General features: G+C 36.5%; 1 protein-coding gene across 1 annotated transcript; it reads right to left on the bottom strand.

Annotated features, from left to right (window-relative positions):
• Positions 1-3148: 3148 nt before the first annotated feature.
• On the bottom strand, positions 3149-25577 carry LOC139720268 (A disintegrin and metalloproteinase with thrombospondin motifs 14-like). Its single transcript, XM_071631628.1, has 13 exons — positions 25416-25577; positions 25148-25208; positions 24529-24824; positions 23735-23897; positions 18205-18380; positions 17145-17234; positions 15804-15952; positions 13757-13900; positions 11040-11171; positions 10227-10362; positions 8993-9091; positions 7184-7396; positions 3149-3166 (listed from the first exon to the last, which is right to left on the bottom strand). The coding sequence occupies exons 1-13, from the start codon at positions 25575-25577 to the stop codon at positions 3149-3151; spliced, it is 1839 nt and encodes a 612-aa protein (XP_071487729.1).
• Positions 25578-25932: the final 355 nt, after the last annotated feature.

Raw genomic sequence — 25932 nt, 5'->3', positions numbered from 1 at the left:
TCATCACCTGTTGGTAGAATTTGATCCCAAATAGTACATCAACGCATGAGAGATCAGAACAAAACTAGAATTATCACTGAAGGTGATTAATACCCCCGCCCCTAGTGTCATTTTATAGTACAGACTGTATGTGATATCATGAGTGCAATGACGTTAATACCAAGTTTATGCACTTGTCGAATTGGATACAGAATAATTTTAGTTTACTGTACAATTACAGAGTTGACACTGAGTTCCACAAGGTTTGGGTAAAAAGTGTGGCTACCATGGCAATGCATTGTCTAATACAAACACAAGGGACATTTTGCATAACTACACTTAAAGACCATCATACACACCAAATTTGACCTTTATAGCTTGAATGGTTTATTTTGATACAAAAATGAGTGGTAACCATGGCGACACATAACACATTGGTGTCTTGCAAAACTACATAAGTACTGAATTTGACTTTAATTGCTTGAATGGTGGAAAAGTTATTCGATCTGCAAGGTTTAAGTAAAATTACGGTTACCATGGCAACGGTTTGTGTGACAAACACAAAAATTAAGTCTTCCAAATCTATACCTCAGGGCCATAATGCCTGCCAAATTTGGTTTCAATTGCTTGAAAACTGTGGAAGAAGTTCACTCCACAGGATTTTAAAAAAATGCGGTTACCATGGCAACGCATTGTCCGATACAAATACTACGGTTATTTTGCAAAACTACACTTAAAGAGCATCATACACACCAAATTTCACCTTCATAGATTAAACGGTTCAATTTGATAAAAAAGTGAGTGGTTACCATGGCAACACATTTTTCTTATATTAACTCATTGGTGTCTTGCATAACTACACCTCCCGATCATGATACATACTAAATTTGACCTTAATTGCTTGAATGATGTGGAAGTTATTCAATTCACAAGGTTTCGGTAAAATTACGGTTACCATGGCATTGTTTGGTCTGACAAACACAAAAATTATGTGTTCTACATCTATGCCTCAGGGCCATAATGCCTACCAAATTTGATTTCAATTGCTTCAAAACTGTGGAAGTGTTCACTCCACAAGATTTCGAAGAAAACATGCGGTTACCATGGCAACACTTTGTCAAGTACAAACACAAAGAGTGTCTTGCATAACTACACCTATAGATCATCATAGATACCAATTTTGAAATTGATTGCTTAAATACTATAGAAGTTATTCAATCCACAAGGTTTTGGTAAAATTATGGTTACATTGCAACGCACTGTCCGACAAACACAAAAACATGTCTTGCACATCTATACCTCAATATCATCATTTATCCTAAGTTTCATTTAAATTGCTTCAAAACTATAGAAGGAGTTCGCGACGCAAGATTTTGCAACAGACCGACCGAGCGACCGACCGCCCGACCGACCGCCCGACCGACCGCCCGACCGACCCGACCGACCGCCCGACCGACCGCCCAACCAACCAACATCACAGAAATTCCTACAGACCTGTATATACCCCCTTCACACTACCTGTGGCGGGGGTATAATGAAACATAAAAACTGAAATAGAAGACAACGAAAAAAAAAAAAAACCCAGAAAATTTCATTACTTCACTTTACAACAGGAACGCTTTATGAGGTATGAGTTTTCTTCAATTTGTCTGCCCTCTGTACAAATGAAATTTGTAAGATCGCAACCGTTGATCTATATTCTTTTGAAGAAAATGGGCCTACAGGTGGCTGTATGCCTTTATGAAGACCCGATAGTCTGATGTGAAGACTATGAGATAGGAAGGCTGGTCCTACCAGGATAATGATATACGGAATTCCCCGTTAACGAATTGTGAACAAAGTTAAAGGGGATGTCTAGTATTAAACTGATCAGTGGGAATCAATGGGAATGCTGGGGGATGATTGTTCCAATCCTTGTGGATTCATCTAAGTGTACATTATATATCTATTGTTGCGTGAAAATTATTTGCTTCAGAACGGTCTCATATTCAAGTAATGTGCAGTTTAATATCCCGTCACTGTACAGGCATGCTAGCCTGGAAACATTAAACTGCACATTACTTGAAAGTGAGACCATTCTGAAGCAAATAATTTTCACACAACAATAGATATATAATGTACTCTTAAATGAATCCCCCAAGAATTGGAACAATCATCCCCCAGCATTCCCACTGATCAGTTACTAGCCATCCCCTTTAAAATGTTAAATGCAGCACACACGTTTTCTAATGTATTCCGATGGACAGCAAATGAAGATTGATTCCATTGGTCCAGTCTCTCCCCACCCCCCCCCCCCCCCCCCCAGGTCTTTAAAGGACTGGTTCACCTTCATACCACATGAGAACAACTTGAGGACAACTGGACAATCCGTTCAAAAGTTATCAATTTGTGAAGTTTCTGCTCGCTCACTGCTGGATGAGTAGACTACTACAGCTTGTGGTGCCACATGATTGTGTTGAACGATATAATGAAAATACAAAGAAATTCAACATTTTTTTTAAACTTTTCTCACATAACAAAACAACGCTTAACTCGCCTTTTTCACAAGGTAGGGGGAATGATATCATCCTTCACATACGCCAATGACAAGTCGAGGAAATGTGCGGTAATTTAAAAAAAAAAACAATTGTGAAATTCTCTTCATATTTTCCTTATTTTATCGTTCTACGCATGTGACGTTACACACTGTAGTAGTCTTTTCATCCAACAGTGACTGCGCAGATACAATTAGAAATTCATAGCTTTTAAACGGATTGTCCGATTTTCTCCAAACTTTCACTGATGTGATCCACAAGTATTGCTGCATTCACTCAACTCACAAGTTTAACACACAGTGAACACACGGTAGGACAGTGTGTTCTCTCCGGCAGGAATCAAATAGACTTACATTACTTTGGAAACTAGATATTTATGTGCAGAAAGGGCCTAGTGATTTCGCGTTCTGTAGTATACTATAATATACTGGCACGCGTATATGTTATATGTGACCCTGTATCTTCGTGAAGCCAGCAATAAGTCGCCAGACATGGATTTTTTTAGTTGAGTGGAGATTCTGAAAGAAGAGACTTTATGCTTTAAAATGATGTATAACTATAATTTAAATGGAAAGAAAGCACACAGTCTGGAAAAGTGTGGACTGAAAAAAAAGGCTCCATCTGAAGTAAAGGGTCTATTCCACGCCATGCAGCTGTGCAACGAATGAGACAAAAGGGATGTAAAACACCACAGTAACAATGAAAAGATTATCAGATAAAGCTGAAACCAACTACGCTCTATCAACACACTCTGTCCATGACTAATGCCAACTTTCAAACCAGTACCATCACCCTTTCAAAAGTTGTTAGACTTGAAATTGAAGAGTGCGTGAAGGATTTTTAAGGAATGAAAAGGGGCCTGTAAGACATACCTAATTGCATTATTCTACAAAAAAAAAAGTGTTAGAAAATTGTTACAAACATACCATTCCATTCCTTTTGTGACCCCAAACTTTGACATAATGTAGAGAAAGAATTGATCTTTCGGATTACATGAAAATCTCATGATTGAATAGATTGACCAGGTTCACCTATTTTGAGTCCTCACGTAACATCAGGGTGTGCAACTTTTTTGTTGGTTTTGTGATGCACGGTCATATTTGTGGAATAATTGAACTACTAAAGAGTAGCTCCATGGTAATACATTTCATTGCGCAGATATTGCTGGCTTTCAGGGTGCAAATGAAATCTACAGGGATAGTGCCAAAGGGTGGATGTGTCATCCAGACCCAACGTTTTGTGATGAACGGTCACATTGGTGGTATAATTGAGCTACTAAAGAGTAGCTCCATGGTAATACAGTTCATTGCGCAGATATTGCTGGCTTTCAGGGTGCAAATGAAATCTATAGTGTCAAAGGGTGAATGTGTCATCCAGACGCAACTTTCTTGTCAAGATTGTAAGGGGTTGCCGCCCGATATCAAAAAAAAAAAAAAAAAAATCTGAGCAGGTATAGCTTACCACGTGCTGATCCAATGTCCTATGCGGTATTTACTGTTCAACCAGATGAAAAGCTCAATTATATAGCTTAACTCTACCTATATATGTTTTAATGTTCCCTTTAATCAATGAAAGTTGAGGGAGATTTTGCGACATATGATAAGCAGAGTCAGGCGACTATCATCAACATCGCAAGCAGAACAAGAATCTCTCTCCGTACCTGTAAACGTTGAAGTATAATCCTCCCAGGTGTATAACGCTCCATTGATTGCCACTGAATTCGTACCAGTACATTGTTCATCACGGAAGGTATCTTGCGACGTCTTACACGGCTGAAGAATGTAAAACCCACAAATAGACAAGCTCAAAATTTCTGCACATTTCTTCTCCTCTGTGACTTTAAACTATCTTCCTGCTGTATTATGTGCTAGAACATACCGTCGGCCTTATGCCAAAAGGCCATTAACAACATAGAATTTGTACACTATTAGTGCCCTTTTGGCTAACAAGTTTTTCATGGTTTTCTTGTAATACCAAAGGGAAACGTTTGTTTTTTTTTTTCTTTTTACTAAAGGAGACCATTTCATGTTGTTTTTCTCGCTGTCTGCGAAAGGTTAGTTTTGCCCACCAGATTAAGTACAAGCAGGGAGTTTGGGTAGCATCCACCTCCCTTGTACAAGGCATTCAGAGGTAAATGTAAACAATGGGATAAAACAGGCAGTGACATGCTTATCATGACATTTAATCAATAGGAAGTGAAAAAGTGCATTTACAATCTTATGCCAAAGGAGAATTTCCAGTGGTCCAGTAGGCTGTACCCCCGACATCAAGATCCCTTTAGAACCATTAGAAGAGATGATTAGTTTTACATTTGATTGTTTCTAATGGTTTCTGTTTGAATTACGATGGACTAACAACAATCATGGTCACTCTGATGGTCTTATAGATACAACTAAAAACGACTCTATAAAAGTTGAAAAAAAGTTTCCCCAAAATTAATGAAAATAAAACACTAGGCCAAACAGAAAACAGGGGAAGACTCCATCAAAAATCAGTGGAACATTAGAAACCAGCACATGTCATTAGAACATAATTTTCCATCACAATCTATTGAACCATCAGATAGCGACCAACAGAAACTAGAAGAGTACAGTGCTTTTGCACTTATTTGTATATCTGTGCAGAATCTAATCGTATTTCTGGTTTAATACAAAGTCAATGATTGTAGCACGTTTGGTTCCTTACGCAAGAAATTATCACAATATGTTGAGTATCAGGGATCTTTGAATATACACTTTCACACATCAATATCCATGAAAAATGATAGAAATGTCTATCCTTGCTCAGTCATGGCGGCAATGTCGTTCAGTGCATAGTGGCATTCTGTTATGAATATGGAACTCACTAATAATTGAGTATATGAATATAAGAACGACCCAAGTCCATGGAAGACCATTTCGAGTAAACTAAAAAAAAACTTCATATCTTTTTTGTTTGTCCAAATAATATTCTATTTAACTGTGATGGGATGGCAACATTGTATGTACAAATTAGAACATATATTATTATGACAATTAACATTAACATTAATTGTGGAGAGGCCATTTTGTGTGATGGACTTGGGTCGTTCTTTGATTCATATGGACTTGGGTCGTTCTTTGATTCATATACATGATATTCTGCTATAGAGATGAGAGAAGGACGAGAGAGGGCGCTATAATATGAATGTAAGAATGACCCAAGTCCTTCACTCTTACATTCATAAAGATTTAACTCATTTATTTCAGGCACTTCCGGGGGTAATTAGGATTTATAATTTATACACAAGATGAGTCCATGCATAAGCTACAATTTCCCATGTCAAACTGAATTTGGCCAAAAATTGGACTTGGGTCGTTCTTATATTCATATACTCAATTATAACAGGTTGTAATCAAGGATTTCGTACTAAAGCCGTGGTTCAAATTGTCTAATGCATGTTGTGCTGTATGCCATGTTAACAATTAGGTTTAGACTCTAGGAATAAATTACCAGATCTTTTAACTGCATTATTAAATATGAATTGTATATTATTTCATTCCGTATTCCAAATTGTGACCCTGCACCTCAAAAGAAACAAAAAGTCGCCAGACATGAATTTTTAGTTAAGACCATATTCTGAAAGAGCAGAATTTAAGCTTTAAAATGATGTATAACTCAAATCAAATGGACCTCCTAACCTATCTAAATATTGGAAAGAAAGGACAAACTCAGGAAAAGTGTGAACTGAGAAAAGAGGGTCTGAAGTACAGTGTCTATATAAGCGCTTAATCTCTACCAAACCGTGCTGGCTGTGCGACGAATGGGACAAAAAACAGGAAGTAAACCACCAGAGTAACAGCAATGAAGAGATTATTAGATTAAGCTGAAATTAAGCATGCCTCATTAACACATTGTGTCCATAGTTAATATTAACTTTCAAAGCAGTAGCACTATTCTTTCAAAAGTTATTAGAGTTGAAAGTGAAGAGTGTGGACAAGGTTTTTCAGAAATGAAAAAGGGATTCTAAAGACACACCTAATCACACTATTCTACCAAAAAAAAAAATCGAGATAAACTGCTAAAAAACACACTTTCCCTCCCGTTTTATGATACCAAATTTTAGCATAATGTAAAAGAAGACCTGCTCTTTCAGAAAATATGAAAAAGTCAAGTTGGGCTAGGTTGACCCATTTCACTTATTTTCAGTCCTCACGCAAAATCAGTGTGTGCGACTTTATGTTCGTTTTGAGGTGCACGGTCACAATTATTCTGTGGGTTTCTAATGGTCCATTCCATCTTTAATGGTCCATTAGCGTAATGGTTTTCAAATAAACAGTTTAAGCTCTTCTTCTAGTGTTTTGTTTTTCTCTTATCATTTTTTCAACCGTTTTTTTTTTAATCGGTCCAATAATGTTTCAATTTCCATATCGAGACTATTAGCCTAATGTTTTAGTTAATGCTCCACTAGAAATATATTAGACAAGAAGCAAATGGATATACACGACATAACTTTCTATGGTCGTATATATGTCGTTTTATTGAATTAGGTGCATCAATGTTTACCTGTTACAGATAGGCTACTGACAATGACAGAGTCATTATTGGAGGAGAATGCTTACAATATGAGGCTACCCTTAACTGGTAAATGAGACTACGAGCATGTAACTTAAACATAATGTCTTGTAGCTTCACGTCACAAGTACACGTACCTCTTGATTGCACAGTTCATAATCATGGCTGTCCCCGACGCATGGCTCCCCGCCCCACTGTGGGGTAGGATCAGTGCAATTGCGGATTCTGACTCGAACGCCAGTGCCACAGGATCGTGAGCACTCGCTGAAATTGCTGTATTCGGTCCAGCCGCCATCCACCGCCGGGGCTACGTCCAGCTTTGAGCTGACACACTCCCCTCCGATACACCACTGAGAAACACAAGAGAAGATCAAATCAAGATATCATGATATCCAGGTATGTCATTCAATGAGACAAACGGTCGTCAATTTTAATCATGTAACAATATCTCTTGCCCCTATGCCTTCAAAACATTCACAACATGATAAGCACAAAAGCAGCAACAACAGTAACACACACAATATCATACATATGCATTTTACATACACATGTGTGATATGGTGTTTGTTTGTTTGTCACCTTTATTATCAGTCTTCGCACGCGGGGGCGCAGTGGCATAGGGAATACGACTCCGGACTCCAAATCGGAGGACCCGAGTCCGATTCCCGCCTAGTGATTACGTCCCTGGACATGTTTTACCCACCCTCTCGACCCAGGTGTATAAATGGGTACCTGGCAACGCTAGGATAATGATAATGGCAGGGCCCTTTAGTAGAGCAGTGGCAACACTGAAGAGGCTACCTGGATAAAGAAGACCTTATCATTTTTATAATCATCACGACTCAACGAATAGTGTCTGTGCAGCAAAATTTATTTCATTCTAAGATTTATATGTTATTTGTAGATGCTTTAGATTACTCTAAAATGATTATGTATGATTTATTCTGTTTTATATGTCTTCATCATGCATAATATCTTTGTTGTAAAGTCTTCTAGCTGTAAATATATATATGTGGCTACAAAACGTAATTCTGCTATTTTGTTGATCTACGCTTTAAAAACTCTCCTTTAGAGTAGATCACTATTTTCCATTGATTCCTTTTTTTTTTTCAACCGAAGCATGACTTTGTATTATCTTTTTTTTTTGCCAGTATGCGCTCCTATGTTTATTGATACCATTTATTAAGACAAATGTTCTTTGTTTATGATGTAAAACTTGATCTATCTTGTGTTATGTTTTTGTTGGAAAAAAGAAAAAGAAGAAGAATGAAAATAAATGAATTGAATTGAAATTTGCGTTGTTTTTTTTTTTGCCACTGCAAAGTACGCATTGCCTATTTTTAATTCGTTCGTGCACAAACATAGTGTATAAATAAAACATTACTGAATAAAAACTACGATCTACATTGCTTGATACTTTGGCAAAGATGTATATTTATTTAAGTATACTTTGTACATTATATTACTTTTCGGTCGGGTGGAAATGAAATCACGATTGAATTGAATCAATATTGAATTGAATATCCCTTATATTACAGCTTTCCCTTTCAATCATCTTTTCTTTGTAGCTCAGCTGAGATATATGTACCATTTACAATCTCTTTCTGTGTAAGAACATGTTAGACCTACATCATGTCGAAATCCCGTCTTGGTCTTTTTTAATGACTCTTTTCACATTGTGTAGTTTGCAATAGCTGGATGGAAGTTTTATGATAGGCCATAGTGGCTGCTATATACGTCAGTTTTATAACGTTTAATTATCACTTTATACTATGGGCAGCTGATGGGGAGGGTTATCAACATTTGTCAAGGCTTGTGGGAAGTCAGTCTCTCTGTGACGGATTCGTCTTTAAGAATTTGAGTGTCGATGGGTGTATGTGTGTGTGCGTGTGCGTGTGTGTGCGTATGTGTGTGAGAGAGAGAAAGAGAGAGATTAATTTACTTACCATTCTGTCTCCACACGATGTTCCTTCTGCTGTTGTCCCATAAAAATCTGCTAATAATGGTGAGCTGGGTAGCGTACACCACAGCTCACTACAGTCAGTCTGTCAATTGCCAATTCAAGACAAGACAGAAAAACAGAAGAAAACAACAACATAAGGAAATAAAACATTTTTGCATTGGGCCTGTGACGATGGATTTCTATGAAATAAAGAAATGATGTGATATACACGGGAAGTCACAGTTTGCATGATTGCATTTTCATGTCACAAATATGATGAACAAAAGATATTGCATGGATAGAACCATGCAATTAATGCTCAATTTAGAGGCAGTATTATTTGCACTTTGTTATTTTTATCAGTGCTTAAGCCATGATTGACAAATTAATGATGTCAGTAACAGAATGTTGGTTTGAGTATCCAAGTATTCTGAAAATTATATTCTTTTGTCCACAAAGTGAAAGTGATCAGGGTATTATGAATAATACAACATCCATTTGCATTTCAAAGTCTCTCTATGAAAGAAGTCCCGCAATGCGTTAAACGGTTCTCAATGTATACAGTGTATATGCGCAAAGCTCTATCTGTTTAGAGATTGTTTTCATGTTCAGTCATGTTCAGTCATGTGTTAGTCCATTCTTTTGCTATTGGGAATGATTAACTATCACATCAGGAACACTATCTTCGAATTATCCATTGTGTATATTGTGCGTATACTTTGTTATATTCAAATTTAAATTTCAATTAATTTTCATATTTCTCGGTCAAATATACATCTAATATTACAAAATGAAATAATGCATGATATCCAACCAAAAGCAACATAGCGTATTGCAAACATGGAACATAGTGGTCGATCTATGAAAGTTGGAATCTGAGAATTAATGCTAAAGAAATGTAATGGAACCTACTTAGAGGCAAGCTTGCGTAAGTCCCAGTATCAAAATCGAGTGCAAAGATTAAGATGAGGAGCACTGGCACAACAAATGACCAAAACATAGAAAGAGAGAGAGAGAAAAAAAAGAAGAAAATATCATACTTTTACTGTTTTTTTTACTACAGTGTGAATTCACTTTGAATTTGCATCTACATGTATAGTGCTGTTTGGAAATCGTGTACCCTACTATGGGATAGAATTTAGAAAGAGAACGTCCTAACAATGACCACATCCTGACGCACAAAAAGGCGATCAAAGTACATCCAAGAAATACGCTTTGCGAGCAAGAGAAATACTTACAAAGAAAGAGCTGCTGTAAGCAGTTGCATCTCCTGTAGCTATTTGACATTGTTCATCTTTGTCATAGGTGTAACCCGGAAGGTCAACAATGCTGGATAGATTGCTTCCGGGCACGTCGTCCATGCACGTCTGAGTGCTGGAAGGTGTTAAATGAAGTACGGAAGTTTATTTATTTTATTGAAAGCAGAACCGGTGTCGGTTAGATATGACGATATGACAAGACATTGAGATACAAAGGACATTCCCTTTTGACAGTGGCACTGTTTCACAATTTAGAACGAAAACGAAACAGAAAAAAATCGCATGGTCCTATATACATGCTTCTGATGATATAAATACTGTGTGAACTCCTAGACAAGGAAAGGAGAAAAACGCACTGTTACAACATGCTTCCTAAAATAAGGTGAAAGTGGTGGAAATGTCTTGACACTGTACGTCCCCGTAGATAGTATTTGTCGTGTACTATATAAAGACTGGCCACAAAAATGCTAGTTAAACTGATCAGATATTGGGGAAGATTGCACTCATATGTGTGACAACTATAAACCTCATAGACTTCCAGTTAGAAGTACATAACTCTCTCCCCTTATCATGAAGTCCCTTCTCAACTTAATTTAGTTAGCATTGCCATGATCTTTTCGGGTGCAGTAAAATGATAAAATTTGTACTAATGGAAGGCGACTTGGACAGCTTCATTGAAATCTACGCGCTACCTTGCGGCATCAAGTACCTTGCCCTTTTGCAGACCCAAATACTCTATCCACATGGTTTCATAGTGCCACTAATATTCATGGAAAAAAAAACTGCACTTACTTGATGAATATCTTCATATGGTTGGAGCTGCACGATGACCATTGGAATGATTCAACACCACTGGAGAGAGTGGCTGACATGATGTTCACGCTTTCTGCGCAGCCGTAGGTGCCGTCGTGCCATAAGCCCAAGCTGTCATTAAGACAAAACAACCTCAGCTTTAAAAAAGAGGCGGCGAACTCCATCAGAGTAATGCAGACACTTTTAGGAGTGATATAGTATTGATTAAGGTGAGGATTCAGCTTTTAACTTTTGCAAGATACTTAGAAACCACGTATATATAAAATGTTACAGAGCATAAAATTCTGAGAGCAATTCAAATTTTATTCGGTGAAAATCGGTTTTGAAATGGCAGAGAAATCCAAAAACAAAGTAAAACAAAGGGACTCTAATGAAAGGTGGGTTCCACCTTTTATTGTCCCACCTTTTATAAGTTTAGCTTTATTTTGGATATCTCAGCCATTTCAAACCAGTGTTTTAATGCTCTATAATCAAATGCTTTATAATTCTCTTCCATATTTCATGAAAAAGTTTCTCATTATTCGAAAAAAAAGTTGGAAAATTAAAGCCCCATCTCAACCGAAACTGTACCATCTTTTTGTATCAACGTTGGAGGTACGAGACGTTACACAGGCACATTTACAGACACAAGTGATACAAAAAGTTGGAAAATTGAAGCCCTATCTCAACCGAAACTGTACCATCTTTTTGTATCAACGTTGGAGGTACGAGACGTTACACAGGCACATTTACAGACACAAGTTCAATTAGTTAGGTCTTTGTGTCTTCATAAAAGTCAGTAATATGTTCGGGTGAACATGCAGCTATCAGATGCCGTTCTTCTCAACGGCGTCCGGTTAGGCTAGACTATACACAATAATTATGATTATTCCGTTGCGTCTCAATACGTAGCGCCTCCAAGTTTTGATACGACATATTACGTGGTGTCACATTTTGTCGCGTTCACCCCGTTATATTACGGCCTACAAGGTTTCTCATTAAAACCGGCACTGAATGCCATGATGCATTATTTCAGCTTAAATTGCAATATTCATTTATATTATACCAGAAACGCTAAGAATTTTCATATCCCAAAAGTAAGAACATCATTATTTCAGAAATCTGTGTTTTATCAAGGTCCACTTATATGGAACTCAATACCAGATGATATTCGTAAAGTTACCTCTTTTAATGTATTCAAACGTAAACTTAAGGAGAATTTTATACAAAATTATAATTCCTAAGTTTTTGACATGCTTGGCTGGCAATACATGTATTCTATCTAATGATCGTAACTCACTTTATTCGTATTGTCTTTGTAATGTAAATGTAGTGTATTGTATATCATGCTGTCGTTGGCTGCTTCCCTTCAGCTTTATGTATTCCAAAGTTATGTTTTTTCTCTGTGTCTGTCATGATTGCTCATCATTGTCTTTCTCTGTTGTTTTTATGCTGAATAAATAAATTCAATTCAATTCAATTCAATTCAATTCAATTGTTCACAGTTTAAAAATCTGACACGGCATCCATGGCAATCACTGCCCCGTTCGCCCATCAGGTCCCCCGCGTTGTCTCACGTCGATCCCGTTTTATTCACGGTGATCTGCCGGGAACATGGTGTAAACGCAGCACTTAGGTCTGCTTAAACAGGGCTGTAGTGTCGCCGTCAATCGGTCTGATGTGATGCATGGGTAAACTATGCATAGTCTAAAATGACCATTTTGTTTTGTGTGAGAGCAAGGTAGTTCCACGATCTGAATAACCAGAAATATGCACAATGGCAGAACCACATTTGTCTAGAGGGGGAGGGGGATCACAATAACCATGGCATGTGGCAGCTTAATGTGGAATGGCTACAGCATTTCGTAGGAAAACAACAACAACAACAACAATCTCACATCTTTAGATATCAATTGCCTATTTTCTTTCCTTGAAGAGTATGGTTTCTAGGTATTCACATCAATGTAACTCCGAGACATGTGTTTTCAAGGTGATCTTGTTCGTATTTTGTACGTAATATTTTATTTCGCTGATAAAGTGTTTTTTAATTGCGACGATGATGCATTTTTCTTTGACAGCCCTATAGTATGGGGCGCCACACTGCCGGTTCAGTAGCCTGGCTAAGGAATTTTGACACCGATTTTTCTCCAATAATACACAAAGTGACTTCAACTGTTTTGTTTTGTTCTTAAGAGAAATGACAATCATTGTGAATCATCATCACAGTTGTGTTATTCTTATTTTGTTCATTTCAAGAGTTGACTAACAAAATTAGACGGTGGTTACATTTAATTGTGTCAACAAGACATCAAATTATTGGCAGATAATGAGCAGTCAGGTTTCAATCACGTGATCACGGAAGTTCTGTTCACTCTTAAAAGTCCATTCATCCCTTTCTCTTAGATGAGGGCGATTACTTTGTTTAATATTGAGCTAATTGTAACTCCAAGAGATGTGAACCCGCACTATTCTTGACTTGACAACGCTGTATCCAGACTAAAAAACGAGAAATTACATACTCCTACACACGAACAAATGTTGAGTAAGTGGATATAATGATTTATACGTAAACATGTGTACATTACATGCATATTCACTACCACCCATTTGTTAACCATTATGTATGTGTGTGAGTGTTTGTGTGTGTTTGTGTGTGTGTCACATGTATAATATACAGACAATCACAGTGCTTGTCTTACATGATATGTTGAACTCACTTATGACCACTTTCGTGCGACATCACAAATCCAGCACTCAGTCCGCTGTTCTCAGTGATCTGACACTTGCGATGCAGACTGCACACTGCCCCTACGTAAGCCAGTCCGAGAAGGTTATACTGATTCGATGAATGGATGTCTTCCCTGGAAAAAAAAAAAGATATGATGTAATCTTCCTTGCAGATGCACACTTGCACACTTACATAACTATGATACCCTAATCAAGCTATTTTCACACAATGAAGCAATCGATCGTGTATATCAAACGACAATCAAAGGACTAATGCTATAATAACACACGTAGGCCCTATACATATTTTATAATATACGGTTGTTGGTTTTGCTTTACATGAAGTGTGTTATTTTATAATAGAATACAAACCAACATCGTCTTTAAACAAAATAAAGTCAGAAATCACTGCCAATCCGTTAATTTGAAATATTCGACAACTACATTAATTTGTTAATTTTCATGTGAGTTTTATCTGCACAGAATAATCAAACACCAATCCTCGACAGAGTAAACTGCTTTGTGTCTTTTTATACATAGAATGAATGATAAAAGAAATTGTTTTGTTTGTCTTTTCACGTTTGGCCTTTACCCGTTGTGTTGGAAATGACATTCAGCTCTGAACAAATTTCAAATGTTTTTGTTTGTGAATAGACATTGTATTTTCTGAAATTTAAAGTTTTTCATTACCATACAAGTATATCCATACAATGTACAGTATCAAGTATATACTGAAAATTCTAAATGTGATAAAGTGGATGCGTCTTGGCTCCGAATGAGACCGAGGACAAAGATAAAATGTGACACTGCACCTCAAAACAAACAAAAAGTCGCCAGACATCAATTTTTAATTAAGACCATATTCTGAAAGAGCAGACTTTAAGCTTTAAAATGATGTATAACTCAAATCAAATGGACTCTCCTAACATACCTAAATATTGGAAAGAAAGCACAAACTCAGGAAAAGTGTGAACTGAGAAAAGAGGCTCTGAAGTACAGTGTCTATTCAAGCGCTTAATCTTTACCAAGCCGTACTGGCTGTGCAATGAATGGGACAAAAGACAGGAAGTAAACCACCAGAGTAACAACAATGAAGGGATTATCAGATTAAACTGAAATTGAACATGCCTCATTAACACATTCTGTCCATAATTAATGCCAACTTTCAAAGCAGTAGCCCTATCCTTTCAAAAGTTATTAGAGTTGAAAGTGAAGAGTGTGAACAAGGTTTTTCAGAAATGAAAAAGGGATTCTAAAGACACACCTAATCACAATATTCTACCAAAAATGTTCGAGATAAACTGCTAAAAAAGCACACTTTCCTGCCCGTTTTATGATACCAAATTTTAGCATAATGTAAAAGAAGACCTGCTCTTTCAGAAAATATGAAAAAGTCAAGTTTGGCTAGGTTGACCCATTTCACTTATTTTCAGTCCTCACGCAAAATCAGTGTGTGCGACTTTATGTTCGTTTTGAGGTGCACGGTCACAAATATGAAATCATACAATATTAAGAGGAATTCAAAGTTTATTTGACGAAAATTGGTTTTGAAATGGTTGAGATTTCCAACCGAAAAAAAAAATGTTCTAATAAAAGGTTGGACCTACCGTTTTATTAAGAAGGTTTTTTTTTTTAATTTGTTTTTGGATACTCCAGCCATAAATCATCAAAACTAATTTTCATCAAATAAACTATGATTTCCTTTCAGGAATGTATGTTATTGAATATGTCATAAGAAGTTACTAATTATCTCCCCAAAAGTTAAAATTTGAATTCCCATCATCAACCAAACTATACATCCCTTTAATCTTCAGGTCTCCTTGGTTTTGAGTCTCGTGAAAGCATATAGTGGTTGCACTCTTCTAGGCAAGGCACGTAATTCTTATTGCCTAGTCCTTTGGAGGAGACTTGAAGCCGCCGCTGCCATGTGAATTGCTTTCAAGCATGCTTGATTACTTCCTTGGTGATCTTGTTGCGCTTATCGTACTTCACTTCAAGTCCATGACCCCTCTTAAAATCTATAGGAAGTACAATTACCCGCTAAAAAGGATAGCCAAGTCCCAATCGTCCTGATTTTCATCGTCATCATAGCTGAGTTCGGCCTGCCACTCGCAAAAGTCATCCAGAGTTCTATCTGCATCTGGTGTCACGGTGAAGGACACTGTGCTTCCATCCTGGGAAGTCGCCTGCATTAAAGGCATAATTTACCATTTGCAAACGGACTAAAAACCCAGCATTAGTGCTTTATTTAACATTAACGGAAACGGTTGTTAAACTCTGTACGACTAATTTTCTTTAGAAACTGTTGCTTTATAAGTAATCACTAACTATGCATTAAATCAATCAGAATAAGTTACATTCAACTTATTTTTCAGTTTGTTTTATTTTACGCAGAATAGACAAGGGATGCATGAAATGGCACATTAGGAATGAATTGGGCTTTAAGATAACTATACGTTTGATCGTTTGATTTAAACATTCTCTGAGAAAATATTTTTGGCTATAAAATAATCAGTTTCTTCGCCATTTTCTTACTTGGTTTAATGGGAATCTACTATATACTATTATGTTATGACTGAATTCAACATAACTTTCCATCAAAACACCAAATGAAAATACAAAACTCCTTAATACATGCTCTGAAAATTACTCAAGCCAATATGATAAACTTCTTCGCACTTTTCTTAGTCAGTTCGATAAGAGTCTGTTATGTCGCCTTATGACTTAATCTTTATCTTCAAACAAAACACGAAAGGAGAATTCAAAATATGAAAAATATAGACTCATTTTCCTACAATTCAGATATTCGTTTTACGAAATAAGAATTGTTCGTGAAAAATGAAATAACAATGCTTGATCAACTCGGATCGCCATGAGTATATTCATGTCATTATGGTATATCAACAAATCAGTTTCAGCACTGAAGGGTAGTGTCTCTTCCTAAGGCAATAGCGTTGTTATTGTTTTTTTCCTTTCATATTCGTATTTCTGACTTTCTATAGAGTGTCTGCATTGTAGAGTTTAAAGTTTTTAGTAATGATTGAAATTAAGCTCTGTATAACGTTTTATTATTTAGAGTTTATATTTCTGAAAACTTTTAGCTTATCTTCCTACTTTGTGTAAAGGTCTGATTTCCTCAACCACTTGACATGCGGTAATAAAATCATTGATTTTTCCGCAACCAAGTACTTTTATGAGTTGTGCTATATACGAAATTAAAGTAGAAGAGTAAGGGAATAATGTCCTGCAATTTTCAGAAAATTGTCTTCCCCCGACTTTCGGATCCCTTTGTTGTAGCGGGTCACAAATAGCTTCTAGAAAGACAGATAGAGGAAAAGGGAGAAGGAAACGGAAGAGCATATCAAGATGGGACCCTACCGTTGAAGTATTTGTGGTGGCTATCATAAATCGCACCACTGAAATCCGTAGGTCAATGTCCAAGCTTGGGTCACTAAATCTGCGACTCATCTGCAAATATAAGTGAAATGGTAAAAAAACAAAACAAAAACAAAAACAAAACGTAAACACTGAGCAGAATGAGAACAAAGAAATGGACGCTGCTCATACTAGCTCATAAGTGATGTCACCAGTCTAAAAAAAAAAAAAATAATAATTATGGAATAAACGAGTTTAGTATGGTCAAGGATTCATGTTCAAAGATGATCAAATGAGTGTGGAAACACGGAAGTGTACAAAGGTTTAGAAATTACGCTGTCTATATTAGTAAAATGCCTGGGCAATTATCCTATGGTATAGCAAAGAGTTTCCGGGCCATTCTAACAGCACAGTTCATGAGAAAACTTGAGTTTGGTTTATTCAAAGGCGAATTTGAACGTTCCTTGTATCGTGTATCCATCTTAGCACAATTTCTGGACAGTGCAACGCATGCACTACCACAGAAACAGGTCCGATGAAACTGAGACATGAGGATTAGGTCGCAGTCCTCTTCATGTATAAGTGCAGTTTAGACGTTGAAGGAAAAAAAAAAACAGAACTCCAGAAGTCACATGGAAATCTTACAAGAAATGGGAAGGGTTGCTATAAAGATTTTATTCTGTAATAGTCACCAACAAATTAGAAACTCATTGTCTTTTTCACATTTCAAGAGCCATTATTGCCGATATAATCTAGTAATATCTATTTCAATCATTTGATAATCAAAATCATACTTTCAAACCTTCCAATTCTAATTCAGTTGGAATTTTGCACAGATAAATGAGAGATACATGAGACCATTGCATGACTTCGCACCTTACGTAATTTGGATGATATTCCATTATAACAAATATCACAGTTTCATTATCTTTTTATATCATTTCCATTTTTTTGTTTCTAAAATGTCCCTTTCTTAATGAAACATTTGCAGTTCAATTTGTTGAAATTAATCCTTGTTCAATAAGATGTCAACGGTAATCTGAGGTCATAGAGTAATTCTTACAACGTTCAGGACGCTCATTGCATAGCTTTCTGTCTCGTCTCCAAATTCCTGGTAGACCAAGCTGTCTGCAAGGTAGAAGATCTCAATGTACTTTCTACCGAGGTACGGGCCGTCGTAGATTGTCTCGCTTCCAGATGCAGTATCGCCACCGCCACCGCTATTACCATCGACATCTCCTGAAAAAGAAAAATGATCAGAACGAATACTTAGGAATATGCAACACAATCTCTCACTGGTACCAATCTACATAGTAAAAATGGAAAAGATAGCACAGTGATGCGAAACATTGTTTTTTTAATTACGTGTATTTTAATCCAAAACTAATGGTAATAGAGCAATTAAAAAAACAAAGACTACCGCGAAAACATCCAAAGATTTCTTCAGGAATTACAGACACTGAAAGATGACTGTGCTAGTGAAACCAGGGCATCCAACTGTTTAAGCTTAAACTTTGTGCACTCTATTATGATATCGCATTAGAGATTTAACAATATCAAAGCTACACCGTTTTGACTTAAAGCTTCTGCTGGATTTTGTATGCACACTTCCACATCACTTAGGAATAAAACTGGAGAAAACCGACTTGAGACAAAAAACAAAAACAAAACGTCTAAACTATTCAAGACTTTACTTAATATCCTCTCCACCCTTCCACTTTTTGAAATTCAACCGAAAAAGGATAGGCCTATATAACTGTTCCCCCCCCCCCACTCCCAAATCAGCCGATATCCATGAGGGATTCTAGATAATCCTTATTTTTTATTTCCTATGAGTTCGTAATGCAGGGCAACATGTTTACACAGCATATCTTATACATGTTTATATCTATGTAGAGAGAGTTTTTGCGAAATTAGCTAAGCGCCAGTTTTAACATTTCAACCTAAGTCCATCGTCAGATAGAGCAAAATTAATCTTTTCAGTAATTACCTCACTCGTGGCATAACGTGGAATATTATAGAAGTTATGATTAAAAATATCCTGCATTTTCTTATCATTTTCTTTGGTTTTAGCAGCTGTAATCACAAATACCTCTAATTAAAAAAATGCAGTTAGCTTGTTTTGCGATAAAACTCTTCATATGTATATACATGTATATGGGTCAGAATTTTGAACGATGTACAATTGAGCCAAAACAAGGCAAAATTTAAAAAGTAGGAAATTATCCAAATCATTCATCTTACCTGAAAGAGTATATCTCAAGCTTTAATATGAACCCAATTATACTAGGATTTTCCCAGAGGAACAAGTTTTTATTCACCGCTGAAGTTTACCATGTCCAGAGTAGCGAACGTCCGTAAGGAATAGTAATGCACATACATTTGAATACCATTTAACATAGTTTCCAATGATCTGATTCAGTTCAAAATCCTAACGAAATATCTTAAGGGACATGTGTACGTGATTGTAGAATATTAAGCTTGTACACTTAACCTGTACGTAATGGTAGACAACTGATGATTTAACTAAATTCGTCATTTCTGTAAAAATATTGCTCTTCCGCTAAACACTTTCTCCACTTTACGCGCATTTTACAGAAACTCAATATTTTCACCTCTTATTTCACTATCCTATACTTTTATCCTCACTCCCAAATAATAATATACCTTTTTAAGATGTATCTCATCTGGGCAGTCTCTATCACCCAACAAACATAGCATAGTTTTCATCACGGAGGTTCGCATGTAGCTCACGGACGTTCGGAACAAACAAGATATTGAACAATGCAGCTCTCTTGAGTTGAAAACGCATTCTACTCACAACAAACAGCAATTTCATGTCGAGACCAAACTCCTCTGCAAAATCCTTAACAGATATTACCAATTCTCAATTATATAAGCTTGTTTATCTTCTCATACTGAGGAATCAAAGAAAACAATTTTTCCATCTCTCGTAAATGAACGTACAAACGTACGTGTAATCTCAGTGACGTAGTCCATCCTTGAGAACTAATATATTTATCAAAATTTCGCTATCATGAAGTAAATATTCAGGTCCTAAACTTCAATAAAGTCTACAATGCAAAATTTGCTTTTTATATAACGAACATGGTCACAGCTAAAATTATGACAAAGAATTAATATAGAAAAACAACAGAAATGTGCTCCGTTATAGAAATACGAAGTTTAGCTGGGGAGGGCAAACGGATACGTTAGGAAGAAATCCCTCTGTGTTTGCTCCTTGTGTTACACACTGTTACCGAGAAAAATTTGTGTTATTATATTAGTCAGAAATGATAATAGGTTCGATACTGCGAAGTTTCGTCATAATAAGACACAATAAGTCCATATATCTTGGATGGATGTTTGTGACTTCGATATTATACAATATGGTTCGTTATAACAAACCTTTTGTAGCGCGTCATTTCGGAGGCTCGTTATTCATACAGTTTGTCAATACGAAAATTGATAGAGTTCGTATAATCATGAAGCTTTTTTATTCGGTAAATGATAGGAATCTCCGAAGGTTATCCGAAAGGCTTATTAATTGGAACATGAAAACTTATGTACGCCTATTCAAATTTGGAGAAACAAGTTAATAACTAAAATCCTCCAACTTCAAAACCTCATAATAACCGTTTTCACCTAAACGAATATCAGGCCCATTCCACTTTTAGAAGAACGGACCTAAAATAATGATCCTTAATATCTATTTTTCGAACAACATTTCTAATAACAAACCTCCTGAATTAACTACAATTTTTTTTTTCATTTTGGAATAACAAACCTTTGGACATCGGAGTAACGAATCTTTGGAAGAGCGAACGTATCAAAGTGCAACCTTAAACCTATTCTTAATCATTACTTTTTTTTAACATGTGTTTTCAAAGTAAGCACAAAAGCACAAACAAACTGACGATCTCTCTGTCGCTTAAATGTAAAATGAAAAAAAAAAATCTTGGAAAAAATTACAAATGAATATTGCTTTTCACTGATGAGTATAAAACAACACCATGTGATGATAAGCGGAGGATTTGTGTGTTTTCATCAGACAATAATTGTATACTGCATGATTTTTGTTCGCTTGTGACGGCATTTCGATGAATAAAAAACATAAACAAATAAACAAAAACTTCTCCAGAGGAATTTGGTATAACGGGAGTGCACTGGCAATTCTTTTCTCTGTGTGTTGGAGCTCGATCCCTTCTCTGTTTCTCAGTCATTTTCATTCAACTGCTTCCACGTCCTTTTGAAACTTTTCCGTTTCTTATTCAACACATGCTCATTACAGACTTCTTCCGTCATTATCCTGAATGTGATTGCGTAGCACTTTTCGGATTTGTTTTGGTTTGTTTTGTTTTGTTTTTGTTTTCTGTTTGGTCGCAGCATGTTCAGGCTATTGAGGGAATGAAAGAAAAATCGTCATGAAGAGAAAAATAAGAATGAATTAAGGCATTTAATATCATGACAATTACAGCGAACGTCCGTTATGGAGATCAAAACTGGATGTGTTCTGTTTGAGACGGCAGCTACCATACTCAAAAGATAAACACTTAGAGCACCTGTCACTAAAAAGTGGCACTGATCCTCTTTCTCCTAGTATGTAATCCATTGACTTATTCAACCAACGAACATCCGTGAAAAAAACGTTTTCCGTTTGCTATTACAGGTAAATTGAGTGCTGAACGCTATTCACTTTCGGGTATGAGTGGCTCGGTGATTTGGTAATATTTTCAACTAACTTTAATCTTATGCGCAGTGATATATTTGTAATTGTCAGAAATTTCCTTTCTCGGACAGAACGTCCGTGAGCGAAACTTTCAGAACCTGTAACAGTACAAATTGTCTCCAGAACCTCATTAGAAAGAAATTTAAACGCACAGAAATTACAGATTACGCAAAATTCCATTTTCCCATAACTTTGTTTAAAGTGTTTAGCTGTTTTTGTATAATTAGAGGAAAAACAAGCGTAAAATTGTGAGTAAATTTTCAATTGTTTGTTCATCATGATCACATAACGCCGTAAACATTCTGAAAGTACTGCTGTAAACTCATTGTTTAATTTGTAAAACTATATTTGTCGCTATTCGAGCCAAAAGTTTAAAAGAATACAGGACACTTTCGGGACAAGTTATCCCTATCGGAGGGACTGCATACGTCACGGACGTTCTCTGGAATTATCACGGACGTTCGTTCTACTACTAGGATCATGTTCCAGGACGGATAACTAATCGGCAGAGAGTACCTAGCCTTCCTAACTCTTTCAAAAATTTGAAAAGGTATTGTCAATGCAAATTATAAGAAATTTGACATCCTTATAACATATGTACTGCTCAGAGGGGGATCAGGAGGTGAATTTTCAGAGAAAATATCAATTATTTGCTTGGTTTTTGGTGAATTGCATGGTCCAAAAACTGCGGACGAACCTCAGTCCGCTCCAAAAATGGCATGCAGCTCCTCGGCAAGAGAGCCAAAGGTAAAATGCACCTTCGCCATCAAAGCAAGATGGTGTCCCACTCGAAAACGTTTTAATCATCACGGACGTTCTTTTTTTCTTGGAGGTTCGTCTAAAAATACAATTTCGGTTCCTATTTGACAAAGGATGGACAGAAACTCAAAACAAACATATCATCGTGTTGCTAGATCTGAGTTGATTACGACTCAGAACAATATCGCCAATAACGTTTCATGGGCTACGATCTTTATTAGAAAATAGCGGAAGCACGTCCGTGACGAAAACTGAGTATAATTTTGCATAAAAGAATATTACGTCCCATGTACAGCCAGCAGACGTACAATTTTTGCAGGATATGTTCATTAGGTGGAACACCAAATTTTCGTATACGTTACAGTTGGGACAGCAAAGTACAATTTGCAGCAGCGATAGAAACAAAAGCATCACGGACGTTCGTCTGTTTAGGACTTTGATATTTTAATTGTTCTCTGTAATTTTGTACGTGCTCATAAAGTTCTTATAATTTTGTGGTACATACCCATGATATGTCAGATCCAAAACATGGTCAGATATTAGATGCCACGTACCATTAAAAATGCACATCATTAGTTTGAAAAACAAAAATTATTGTGAAAATAGCGTTTTTACCGTATTTTTACGCTTTAAGTCCTTGTGAAATGAAAAATATCTGGCAAAAGTCAACCAAACCATATATTTCCTCAAAGGAAATTTACCAATCTTTGAGATGACATGAAAAAATCTGGTTTCGTAGATCATCCTGGCGTGTTCTAAGGGAAAGAATGTCATAAGGTACGAAAATTGGCAATTGTACATCGTTCTATCTACATATATATATATATATATATATATATATATATATCAACTGTATGGAACGAATTTCACACAGTATTTTCGAAGTGTAACGTGATAATATTATTACATGCAGCCACTGAACAGTGGGTCGCAAGAACACAATCGCCGGTTAACGCTTTTCGTTTGTGATAGTAGGGGAATGAAACTTGAGGTAGTATAATTAACGAAATCCTAAACGTCATACAATACGTTACACCAAAAACTGAAGCCGGGGAAATTTTTGAGAGGATGCAGACAAGAAAAAAGAAAAACATGTAATTCTTACGTTGCTCTACAGGGCACTTAGCCGGTTCCTCACTGGACGCATCTCGCTTGTAGATCACATGAGGATGGCTTGCCAAGGAGTCACTACGACGAACTCTTCTTGCTTGGTCATCTTTGAGTGGTTCGATGTGTAGAATCTCATTCCCAACACTTATGGAACCCCGCTGAAAATACACCATCGAGTGATATTCGTAAACATGAAAAGACATACGGTTGAACTGGTCGAAATCCAATAAACACATGCTTTTATATGAAATGTGTTTTTAATGAATTCGGCACATTGTACAATTACCGGTATACATACTTATGTAGTGACATATACATGAAAAAACACCATTATATATAATATAAGACATAAAAGACTGAAATACTTAACTCTACGCATCATCTAAAAGTGGATGGCTAAAATATAATTGTATAATGGTCATCGTCAGAAATTTTGATTGCTTGATTTTTTTAATCACATTGAAATTCTTGATCATGTTTTCAGGGAAAATATTTTCGTCGGGATGATTTCTCCAAAAGTACTTTTGAAGTGTCACTAACTATTATGGTTGTAAGACATCTTTTTTTGTAAGATGATAATAATTCCAGAAGGGTCACAAATCAAGCCAGTCATACTGGCAAGAAACCAAATTTTTAATTTCTTTGAAGGCAATCACAGTGAAACTTAAATTGTTAAGTCTAAATTGCACAGGATATTCACAATAGTCGTGAATAGATAAACAATATATAACTACAGCTCTTAAGCCTCAGAGTACAACCAGTATTTCTTTTAATATCAACTGGAAGTACCATGCCATCACATGTGCTGAGAGCGCCTTTTGCTTGTTGATGTGTGAGAGACGTTGAAAAGTAATGACAGTTCTTTATCATCATCGGTTCCTTTCGAATCGTGCCATTGGCCAGTAAGTACTCCACTTCAAGACCAGGTTTCAAGAGCCATCTGTTGAGTTCCAGCTTCAAATGGTGGTCTTCGCCGAAGGCGGTAAATTTAACTTCCTGCAATAATGGATGGTTGGTCGCGTCGAGGCTACGCTTTGAAATTCTCGATGACGGACTGACGAATGTCGGCAAAATGATGTCATATTCTGCATGATTTTACATAAAAACAAAATCATCGTAATGTGGAAACTAAGAGAGTGCTGATAAATGATAAAGACCATACAACGATTCGCTGTATTGATAGTCATTAGAACGTTTTGTTGTTTTTTTTATCCTTAGACATCCTTTAATTACAATTGAAAAGAAAGTCTGTAGTTTCTATTTTCGTATTCAATATTTAGTAGCCTTTTTCCAGTGATGATAATGATTTTTATAAAGACGTTGCACAACGAATTAATGGAGCACTGGAATTCTGAGTAACTGAAAACTATTAACGGAGCCTCAATACTACGAAAGTATGAACGTTTACCTGATATTTTGGAAACCCTGGAATAGGTGTGCATTTCCTCCTTTGTGAAGACATCGTGGAGCTGAGAAAGTCAGGAAAAAAAGATACATAAAACATAAAATGTTTCCTTTTCTGTCGTCTTAGACTTTTGCAGACGTTAAGTTTGTTTTAAAGTTGTAAGAAAACATTTCAACTATTATAAACCCTTGCGCGTTTTAGGGATTTTTTAATATTATTTTGACCAGAATTGGGTGTCGTACAGCTCATGACGAAGTTGTGTTGTCACTACTTCTACAGCTGCCCTGATTAAATGATTCTTGTCGTAGAGAGCAGGCATGCAGGCTGCTGATGGACTGTCGGCCATGCTGCATGGGGTGTCCGCCCGTTGCCCTATCCGGTAATCGAAAGGGTACTCCGAATGTTGGACTATATCATTTTTCGTCATGCGCATGCTCGGTGAAAACAAGCCTTTATGCAGGCGCCACACTATCCCAATATTGAGCAAAGACATGATTTGATAAGAAATGTTCAAATTCGGCTCTGATCGTGTAAGCTTCAGCTTATTCTGCCAATCCGTCTCTAGTTTAAGATTGTTATTATAGGTTTTCCCGGTCAATTCCGCACTTTTGTCAGTCCATTTGATAGAAGGTTCATTCAGTATTATTTAGCGAAAATCCTCGTCACTGCACATTTGGTCATTCAAAATTGCAAGTTGTTCGTTCAATTTAGCGTTTCGATCAATGAAATCTGCACATGTGCCTTTCGAATTCGTAAAACGGCCATTTAAATTGGCACGTGCTCTTCAG

This window comes from Diadema antillarum, unplaced genomic scaffold (assembly GCF_040938485.1).
Source record: "Diadema antillarum isolate AM-2024a unplaced genomic scaffold, OU_Dant_1.0 scf00000125, whole genome shotgun sequence".
Taxonomy (NCBI): Eukaryota; Metazoa; Echinodermata; class Echinoidea; order Diadematoida; family Diadematidae; genus Diadema; species Diadema antillarum.
The sequence above is the reverse complement of the archived record's forward strand: the minus strand, read 5'-3'. Positions and strand labels throughout refer to the sequence as shown.